General features: G+C 41.6%; 1 protein-coding gene across 1 annotated transcript; it reads right to left on the bottom strand.

The window, feature by feature from the left end:
• Positions 1-1,230: 1,230 nt before the first annotated feature.
• On the bottom strand, positions 1,231-10,149 carry LOC114658596 (uncharacterized protein C20orf85-like). Its single transcript, XM_028810619.2, has 4 exons — positions 10,030-10,149; positions 4,711-4,792; positions 2,875-2,976; positions 1,231-1,531 (listed from the first exon to the last, which is right to left on the bottom strand). Exons 1-4 carry the CDS (start codon positions 10,095-10,097, stop codon positions 1,376-1,378), a joined length of 408 nt encoding a protein of 135 aa, XP_028666452.1. The 5' UTR covers positions 10,098-10,149; the 3' UTR covers positions 1,231-1,375.
• Positions 10,150-10,930: the final 781 nt, after the last annotated feature.

The following is a 10,930-nucleotide window of genomic DNA, read 5'->3' on the forward strand; positions in this document are numbered from 1 at the left end:
ATGTTACTTTCTTGTAACAACACACTCTTGCTTTTATATTCATTTTCTAGAGCATTTGTTTCTGGCATCAAGCCTGCAAGGGGGTTTGAGAAGACAAAGTTAGATGAAGGTAGCGAGAAAGAAGATATATCCTGGGGACTTGTCATGGTGATAAAGAAGCAGCAATTAGGCAGTCTTCATAAAGTTGATCTGTCCCCACCAGGCAGTTTAAGTGTTAGATCTTTGTTCTTCTTTCTTTATATTCAGTTCTTTTTAGCCAAATTGTACTTTTTGGTCAACTTTTTTCAGGAATCTCTTTGTAAATTTAAAATTAGCCCTCTTTGTGTGGTTTGTCCTTAATGTATACATTTATTAAACATGAGCTGCATTCACACAGCAGTATTCTGTTTCTCTGGAGTCGTTTTAAAAGATCCTCTGTCTGTCATACTAGCTAGTACACATGACTGACTCCTGAGGAGCCATACTGTGTCCATGCCAACTTTGTAAGAGTTATCAACCAATCTTTTAATCTTCATTTTAAATATTGTGTAATGGTATGCTCTGCTTGTACGGTTCATGCTTTCTGAAAGCCTTAATAAGCCTTATTCCGCTGCCTCCATTCCTCAACATTTTATGCTGCCCCTTTTCCATCTGGTGCCTACTACAACACTTTCTTGCAAGCTTAGTAATGTGCACTGAGTGATTTAGATATCAGGACCAGTTTTTAAAATTTATTTACAGGAACCCCTAAGCATTTTGAGTTATAGGCATTAAGGGAGTGAAAAGGGTTAATGAGGGGCAGGGTCTCAGACCCCCTTTCCCGGACTCCAAAATTTGCACCTTATTTAAGATACTCGGAATGTGGCTCAGGAGAAATTAAGCACCCAAAATGTGACTCTGGGCATATGAGGCACCCAGAACTTTACAGTGGATATGTTAGCCCCTCTACCCTTATGTTAGACCCAAGGGCCTTGCAGTGGATGTGTTACAAAAATGATACAACATACATTATGTTGTCACAGCCTGGTGTTGGATGTAATAAGTCTCTCAGAAGATAGTGGAGGGCACTTTAAATCCAAGTTACTAAATGATGGAAATGTTATACTTTGGAAATCTAGATATGTCAGAGTCTGTTGGTGGACCCATGCTCTCGTGTTCAGCACATAGGTTCTAAGAAAAGAAGTGGACCTCAGAGCTTAATTCTGAATGTGTAGAACCATATAACTGTGCACAATAGGACCCTTAGGCATATTGATGTGTACAACTTTATTTAATGTCATGGACAAAATATGCTCTCAAAACCAGTTGCTGGATCTGTCAAGTCTAGAGGACCAGTCACAACCTAGGTGGAACTGTCAGTCCAGGAGTTCTTTTGAGTGACTGGAGTTGAGCACAATTAACTGATGGCTTCCCTCGGCCACTTCATGTCTCTAAGAAAGCTCTTCTGGCCTTTATGGACCCTTCCGTACCGTTCCAGTTGTAATTCTGGGACTGTTGACCTCCAGCCTATGAAACCCTGTGTTGTTTGAGGTAGTGGAGGTGAAGGGGCCACCTGAAAGTAATGAAAAGAAATAATGAAGTGCAGGATTGTTTGTTGTACACCTGAGGAGCAGACTTGGAGCATCATGTGGGATACGTTGCATGTATTTGAGCATGAAAATATGCGTACACCAAAAAAACAGGAAAATGGTATATGCACTTTTCTACACAATTTACCATTTATCAATGATGCTCATGTTGTAAATGTGCATACATGCCAACCCTGAAACAATCATATGTATCATGCTAATCAACCTCATGCATATGCTATCATGATGCTGCAGACCTTCATTGGTTAGTAGAGGAGCTTCCCACCTGAAAAGCTCCGACACTGTCACCTGGCATACAGTATATAATGACATGATTGCTGCTATAGTGAATAGTGCAGGCCACAGGACACACTGAGTGTCCAGCCAGTTACCTTACCAACAAGCCTGCCACAACGTATAGCACCATTATGTCTACAAAAGCTACTTTGTCTCAAAATTAATAAATCATGGAGTAATCCAGACCACCAAGCAACAACATTTGTTAGTCTCATCTTGGCATCACAGATGGCTTATGTGTTAATGGAGTGTAACTGCTCACAGTTAACAAAAGCAGATTCATTCTTGCTAGGTGCCCTTATTGCAATATGAGTGCCATAAATTGCCTTTTTATGTTGGCAAAAACCTGTTATGTTTTATGTACTGTATGTGCACCTACGCCATATGCCTTGCTAGTCATTTAATGGTTTCTAGAACCGTTGGCATGATGGAGTGGAGCTTGGCTGAGACATTCCTGACCTGTTGGACAATTCCCCATGAAGTGACAACAGGTAGCCGTTATAAACTGACAAAATAAAGAAAAATATGCAGTATTGACTCTCTTTAAAGGGAACTAAAATACAGTCAGTGCATCATATTCATCACCTTATATTAACGGCTCAGTGATATGAATTAGCTGGTTTTGCTGCATTTTCCTAATAGAGTGTCATCATTTCCCAGTTTCTCTGAAATGTTGGGTCAGAGTTGCCATAAATATATGCAAATTCTCTCATCCTTTATAAATCCCTTTTTGTGTGGAAAGTTGTTTAGCCACAATTTGGGCCTCTTTTTGTGCATGCATACGTTTTAGAAATCTGACCCCTGGCCCTCTGTTAGGAGGACTATGACTCTTTTCTCTGACTCTGATGTTTAATCCCACTGATGACTATACACTTTATTATGCAGGTGGCCATAGTTCCTGTCCCTGTGGTGTTTGCTCTTTTCTGACCGTCCCCTTTACCTTCCCTGTAAACTAGACAGACATCACTTATTTTAATATAGCACTTCTCATCATGAAATTTAATTTAACTTGCCCATTGTTACACCTCACCTGGGTATACTTCTCTGGAGGGGTTGCAGGTCGCGTCTGAATCTGCTCAGGCAATTCCAGTTGACTCTTGTCCTTTTTCATTTCTGAATTGTTCACCACCAGCTATGATAAGAAATGAACACAGTGCGGTTAGGAAAGCACAAGTCTGGGCCAAAGAAGCATTTCCAGGTCTGGGAAGAGCTTTCAGTAAACTGCTCTTCACCTTCTGGTTTCTTGTAACTTTCTCCTACATGCCATGGCCTTCTTTTTAAATGTGTATCTCATATCAACCCTGTAGCATGAACCCGGGGTAAGAGGATTGTGAGTAACGAGCATGTTTTATCAGTCAGGCTACATCCATGCTAGCATTTTCACATTTTTTATGAAAGTATCTCTGTCCACACTAAAATGACTGAAAACGTAGCTACGCTGGATGTGGGTGTATTGGTCAAATGAGAAAAGGGAAGTGTCCTCTGCACTGGGCATTCATTTGTAGTATGGATTTACACACTTAAAACAACAATGGTGAATGCAAAAAACAAGAAGAAGGTTGTTTTGTTTGGACTCAAAATGAGGGGTGTCACACATGCATGTCATAGGGTCACCCTCTAGGTTCCTCCTAGGTATGTAATTTCACCCCAGTCCAAGAGGGGGCACTGCCACTAACTATGTTGTCTTCCTTTGCCTTCACAGAGCTTAGAGACTGCCCAGTGAGGGCAACTGACTACAGCCCTTCCAGTCCCCAGACCATTAAAGGATGACTGCCTGGAAGGACGGGTCAATCACTTACTGGGAGAGTGAAGAGACGGAGCTCCTTTGTACACTGATCCCGAGTAACCCAAAGACACCTTTATAGGCATTGTTTCTGTTGTTTATAATGCCATTGGGTGAATCTTTTGTTTGTTTTTGTACTATTGCACGCTGGTTTTGTTGGACTTAAGACATAAACGGGCACCTCAACATTTATTTTGTCTTTGGACCCGTCATTCCCTTGGATGACCACCGGTGGAATTGTAATTGAAAATAATGTATGAGGGTAAGGTGAGCAAAGCGTCTGAGATGGAGGACTGGGAGTCATGGCAGTACAAGTACAGTGATGTTTCACAATGCTGCTATCTGTCACCTTCCAATCAGGGAAGCGCTACATATTAAGCACAAACCAATCAGAGTGCAATTGAAGCTGTCCATCTTCACCCATTCTTCTGCAATGCTGAACAGTTGTTTTCAGAAATACATGTCTCCGTAGTGCAAATTCAAAAGTCTCCATTTCCAGTGGTTAGAAATACAAGGGTAGTGTGGACGAAATGGAGACTAATGTTTTTAAAGAGAACAAAGTAGTGTGGACACAATGTTGACGAATGAGATTCTGTGTCCTGAGGCCAGTTTGAAAAGAGAAGGGAACAGGTGACTTGAAATCAGGGACTGAGTCTAGCAGATGTAAGTAGGACTGAATGAATACAATTGGAGATGCTTATACAACAGACTGGCCCTAAACGACAGAGGGCAGTAGGAGCAAAATGATGAAGACCAAGAAGATATTAGCTGGGCAGAATACGAGGCAATTAGAAAGGTTGAGAGTGTGAGTTAGTTGGATCAATCTTGTGCCAACAGGGGAGAGTGTGAGGGTACATGGACCTGCAGGCAAACCATTTCTAGAGATGGAATAAGACTGACCGCAAGTCTGAGCACAGGGAAAAAAATAGGCCAGGATATAGGCCCACTGTAACCTGACAACCACAGGCAAAACTTCACATCACTCTTGTCTTCTAACTGGACATTGAAATATCCCACAGTCTCCAGCTCTCATGGTGGCCTAAAAAACACAAAGATGCACTCCTAGATATCAGGACAGCTCACCTCCTGGTATGAGGTTGTAAGGAATCCCCAGTTTGTAGGCCAAGCCCGGGCAGCCTCCTCCTCCATATGAACGTGACCTTTCCTGCAAAGACATATGGTCAAAGTGAATGTGACAAAATTCCAAGAGACTATTGACTGATTGGGTTATAGCAGGGAGATCCAGCATTGGCATACCTGATGAATGTTACTCCTATTGAAAGTGTATCTTCACGTATCCCCCTGAACTTGTCATACCCAAATAAACCAATGCTGAACTAGACTGCAATGCCCTATCAACAACAGTTCACATTTAATAATGACTGTGTGCATTTCACTTTGCCCTTTGTGTTTAAACTTTGCATTGCACCATCTTCTTGATTCATTTCACAAAATTTAAAGTCAGTATTTTATGTTCTTTCCTAAGTTACAGCTGTTACAGGACCACATAAAGACAGTTTGTTTTATTTATGTGAGTTATATCGTGAAGACATATGAAGTTAGCAGTAGGTTACCACAGGCATGGATGCCACCAGAATGGTACATAGCAGAGGAAAGTCACATCACAGACAGTACCTCACTGGTAAGAAGAGTGGTTGTGTATATACCATTGTAGGCATGTAGGGGTGGCACTAAGTGGTAGTAGACCCTATAAGGCATGATGTCTCACAAGTGCAGGAAGAAGGAAGGACTAGAAAGTGGTAGACCAGGAAAGACTCACACATGGATTCCTCTCCCACCTAACCGCTAAGTGTACACTCCTTGCCATCTTGCTGCTTTTTGTGAATGGACAATACAGAAAACACCTTAAAGACCAGCCATTTAAAGTAAACTACAGACTTCATTTTTCGCTAATGGGAATTCTATCCTTGTGTCTTTACAGTAGATGGGCCTCTGCTGATACCAGAAGTGATCAAGTGTGGATCCATAAGGCTGAGAGTTTTCACAGCTGACAGCATTTTATTTTATTCTTTTTGTTCCTCACTGAATAACACTGGCATCACAGCAGATACTGTTAGGATAGCACCTGCTGCCAGGCTTATCTGTGTGTACACGGTGAGCCTGGGCCTGCTGATGCTCCACTGTCTGTGTACCAGTGCTGGTGTATCTCTGTGCAGCAGTCAATGTTGAACAGGAGTGCCAGAAACCATCCTGGAGATATTCTTTATTGAGTGCTCCTTCAGGTTACTTCCTTCTTCTGATTTTCTTTTGATTACTGTTTATTCCAAATTTGTTTTTTTTTTTCTTCCTGCCTTCACTTTTTTGTCATGAATTTTGAATGTGGTGTCTGTCTGCACATTGGTGCCACTTAGCTTGACAGCCATCTTAGGCTGGAGATGTGAAGCAGGCCCTCATTGGTTGCTTAGTAGGAAGCTCATTAGCTTTTCCTTCCTTGGGGAGACTTAGAGTCAGGGCTTGATAGGGACAGCACACATGGCGTGCCTCTCTCTTTTACTACAAACAAAGACATGTCAAAGCACAGCTTTACTTTTTCATGCCAGGTGATTCATGGCAGAGAGTATGTGAAGTTTTGAGGAAGCGTTTAGTTAAAGACTTTAAGACTTCCCGTATATTTTCCTATATACAGGTATACTGTACATTCACATATCCATTATATACTCTTTGTATAGCTATAGATAGAGATATAGATATAAATATATACACTCATACATACAGTACATATAGATATACACTCATTAAGTAAATTCTTAGGGCCATAATTCCAATATTGAGAAGGACCTACATTTGCTCATAACATAGCCTCAAATCTCTGTAGCATGGATTCATTTGAGATTCTGGTCCATGTTGCCATGATTGCATCACACAATTTCTGCAGATTTGTCAACGTAAAAACTCATTCATGCGGTGAATCTCTTGTTCTACAACCTCCCAAAGGTGGTCTATTGGATTCAGATCCAGTGGCTGGGAAGGTCACTGAAGAGCACATTATTGTGTTCATTAAACCAGTTTGAGATGACTTTTGCTTTGTAACATGGTACATTATCATTCTGGTAGAAGCTATTAGAAGACTGGTAAATTGTGTCCATGTACATGGTCAACAACAATACAGGAATAGGCTGTAGTGTTCAAGAGATGATTGATTGGTATAAACAGACACAAAGTTTACCAAGAAACAATTCCCCACACCATTATACCACCACCACCAGCTTTGCCTGTTGGCACAAGGCAGATTGGGTGCGTGGATCCATGCTGTTGGCACCAAATTATGATCCTACCGTCTGTTTGCCACAGCAGAAATCAAGATTCTTCATTTCAGGCTATATTTTTCCAGTCTTCAACTGTCCAATTTTGGCAAGCCTGTGTCCACTATAGCCTTGACATACACTTCTTGGCTGACATGAGGGAACCAAGCATAATTTTCTTTTGTTATAGTCCATCCACCTCAAGGCTCAATCTGTTGAGCATTCTGAGATGCTTTTCTGCTCACCACAGTTGTGGTTTTCTGGGTTACCGTAGCCACAGCATGACCCTCTGGCCATTCACTTCTGATCTCTCTCATCAACAAGTTGTTTCTGTCCTCAGAACTGCTGCTCACTAGATCTTTTTTGTTACTCACACAATTCTGAGTACACTTTAGATACTGTTCCTTAAAAATTTCCAGATGACCAAAATACTATTCCTTAAAAATTTCCAGATAACCAACAGTTACTAAAATACTCAAACCAGCTTGTGGAGCCAACAATTATGCCACAGTTGAAATCAGCAAGATCACGTTTTTTCCCATTCTGGAGTTGGATGTGAATATTAACTGAAGCTGCTGACCTGAATCTGCAGGATTTTATGCATTGCAATGCTGCAACATAATTTGCTGATTAGATAATTGCATGGATAAGCATGTGTATAGGTGATCCTAATAATTTGCTCAGTAAGTATTGTAGGAGGAGAATGGGCATCCCGGGCCGGATCGTACGATATCCCATTACCTGTATGGGATGCCAGTGTAATGACGCAAGCAAAATGGCCAGAGGGGCAAGAAAATAATTTGGACCTGGCGGGTATACTATAGCAGACAGACTGAGAAGAGCCATCCTCCATACACCAGGTGTCAGTGGTTCTCAAATGGGAACCCAGTCAGAACACCCACAGTCCAGAACTGCAGTCCTGTCAGGGTCCCTGGGGGTCGAGAAAGGGTGCTGTTGGGGGAGTACCTCCTCTGGAAACACTCCCAGATACGGCATAAAAAGGAGCCCGATGCCTCATATCATGGAGCCAGAGTACAGAGGAAGGAGACCGAAGCTTGTGAAGAGGAGTAGAGGCAGTGACAGAGAGTGACAGAGAGAGAAGAGAGAGAGAAGACAAAGCATTGCTGGGTGCTTGCTATTTGCTGGCTGTATTGTGCTTGGTGCTGTGGGAAACATTTACAGAGAAGGGCTTCCCATGAATAAACACTCTTTTTTGTGCTTTTATACTTGTGGCCAAGCTTTTGTGTCTAGTATCTGGGGAGCTGGAGCACCCTCTGGTGGCCACAAGTGGCATTTGGGGAATGGAACCACTCCAGATCCTCAGCTTCTAGGAGTGTATCTACTATAGTATACTGACCCGGTACAAATATATCTCCTTGTTCCTTCGGTTAGTTTACTTGCATCATCGCACTTGTATCCCATCTGGGTTATGGGATATATCTTATATATAAACGTTTATGCATGGAAATGTGTGTCTGAATGTCCCAGATGTGAGAGATGGAGTAGGAGTAAGGGTTCCACCTCCGAGGATACATTAGTGAGGCCAGCATGTCGGTAATGGGAAACCTCCGAAAAAAGAATCAGTTGCTTAGTGGCTATTACAGAAGCGAGGCGACCATATCAGAAAACAGTATCCCTTTTACTTTTTCTCCCACTGCTAATACAGAAGCAAGGCGAGCACATTGGTAAAATGAAACCTCCGAAGAAAGACAGTCGCTTAGCCACTAATGCACAAACTAAGCGAACATGTTGACAAAACGAAACCTCCTAGGAGAAAGATGCCCAGAGTAGTTCCTTTCAATTACCTGACATCTTTACATTTCAATTTTTTTTCTGGCAACTTCAATAGTTTCTAGGACCCTGTGCTTTTTACAGAATGGGCTTACACAGCTAGCATATATATAAATAAATATATAGTGCTTGTCCGTAGACCATTCTGTTTCTACAGCTTAAGATTTTGTGTATATTAACCATATGTAGAAATGTGTGCCATGTTCTGTCATTCCATCCAGGACTGATTCCCACTTCACTGTTAAAAACAGATTGATATTAAGTAAATAATTTACAATACATTAAGAGGAGAAATGTGAATTAATTATAATGAAGTATAGATTAAGATGTGAAGTATAATAAATAGATTAATGCAAAACAAAGTAGAGCCTGACATTAAATCAATAGTCTGTACACACTTATAAGTTCTTATCTTTATCACGCTGTGTCCTTTTTTTTTACTCTAAACACAATCACAAGGCCCTCCAGACATGGATGTACTGGCAGTATAAAGAGTTGACAGCTTCTTCACACTTTAATTTGACTAAATGGTTTCTCAAGTGTCTATTTTCTTACTGTCTGTCTGTGTCTGCATTGGTACAGGCTCTCTGGTTCAGCAGGTTCATTCACTTCGTGTTTTTTTTTATTTACATTGTCATAGCTTTAGTGAAAGGTATAAATATAATCAAGAGGCTGCTTACTGCAAGTACTTCATATCTTCAGGAGACACTGTCTGAATCCTGTGTCTGGATTAAGGCAACTTGGTGACTCTGTGTTAGCTGAATATGATACTCTCTGATGAAGCGCCTTTTATCTCGACCTGGTTCCAGCCCTTTGTCCACAAAATTGCATTAAATTGAATGCTTTGAATAGATCAGAAAAGCTCTATATAAATGTAATGAACTATTATTATTATTAAATTGGATAAGTAAATGGATAAATATATACATTTTCAAGTCCTCAGCAAAAGTACGCTTGCTAGCTTATCATTTTATGTGTGTTTTACAACCTAGCCCAGTCTTATGTGTCCATAAATCAAGCACAGAGAAGTGATTCTCATACACCACTTTCTAGTTCTTCTGACAGCATTTTTCATGGCGACTTATTGAAGTAGTTTTAAAACTCAACCAGTTTATCTAACTCTAACTAGGTCTCTTGTTGAGCCTGCCTTATTGTATCCAGTTTGGCTCCTTAGTTTTACTGCACAATTCCTAGTCACTACTATTTACAGCTTCTTTAACTCACACACACACTTCCATTGTTATTTAACAGACGTCTTCTAAGACACACTCCTACTCCGACTTCCCACAACCACTTTTGTTTATCTGGTTCAAGTTTATGAACAATACGCCCGTCTGGTAATACTTACCAGATCTGATCCTGTGCCACAAAGTTGCATGTTTTTGCAGGGTTTGCTGGAGGTTTCGCGGCAGCCATGCTTTCTCGCCTCAGACACTCACCATGTGCAGCACTGTTTACTGTTTCCTGAGCAACGAGCTCTGTCTGGATCCTCATCTATTGTTCCTGCTGCCATAGCAACCACTGCAAGGCCTGTCACCTCTCTCATCCCTCATTACACATACAAGAAGCAAGATGACAAAAGTCAGAGAGACTGGTGTTTGAATGGAAATAAAGTGTTATGTCATTGTGGGACGGTCATGAACCCCAAGAGGAAATAACACAAACAGCATGGCAAAGCTAAACCCGCACAGTGCAGCAAAAGCAAACTCCTTGTGTCCCCAACCTTACTCACCGACCACCTTTGGAGGTCAGCTTAACTCTGAGTTAGCCCTTTAATTCCCATTGTGCCCCACAGCCAGCTGCTTTATTTTCCAGTACAGCCACTGATCCCTCAGTTAACCCTGCACAGGCCTTGTCACCTCTCAGTTCCGGAAGTGTGGCTCGGATCAGACTGAATCTTCTCCCATTTCAGTCACTGATCAGGCCCCTATTATCTCATTGAACCCATATGACACCCGTGATGACTATGAGCAGTTCAGCCACTGGCTGTCAGTGTAACTCTGATCAGTAGTCCTCCTCCTCTCCCAGTTTAGCCAAAAACCAGCGTTGTAATGCTGAGTGGGCATCCTTCCTTCCCAATTTAGTCTCTGTCCATCCCAATATGACTCTGAACTGTTGTCATAATCACCCAATTAATTCACTGACTCCAAGTGTTACCCTTAGTTGAGCCTTTTCAGAGACTGATCATCAGTGAATCTCTGATCAAACCTTCTGCTCTCCTAGTTTAATGAGTAACCAGCACCATGACA

Source organism: Erpetoichthys calabaricus, chromosome 10, assembly GCF_900747795.2.
Source record: "Erpetoichthys calabaricus chromosome 10, fErpCal1.3, whole genome shotgun sequence".
NCBI classification, from domain to species: Eukaryota; Metazoa; Chordata; class Cladistia; order Polypteriformes; family Polypteridae; genus Erpetoichthys; species Erpetoichthys calabaricus.

Bases quoted from the DNA above. Each gene is read 5' to 3' on its own strand.
- LOC114658596 (XM_028810619.2), bottom strand. From the start codon at position 10,097: ATGGCTGCCGCGAAACCTCCAGCAAACCCTGCAAAAACATGCAACTTT. The intron at 2,977-4,710 runs GTGAGCTGTCCT...TTCTTATCATAG, and splicing joins TTACAACCTCATACCAGGAG to CTGGTGGTGAACAATTCAGA. The intron at 1,532-2,874 runs GTGAGGTGTAAC...CATTACTTTCAG, and splicing joins CTCCAGAGAAGTATACCCAG to GTGGCCCCTTCACCTCCACT.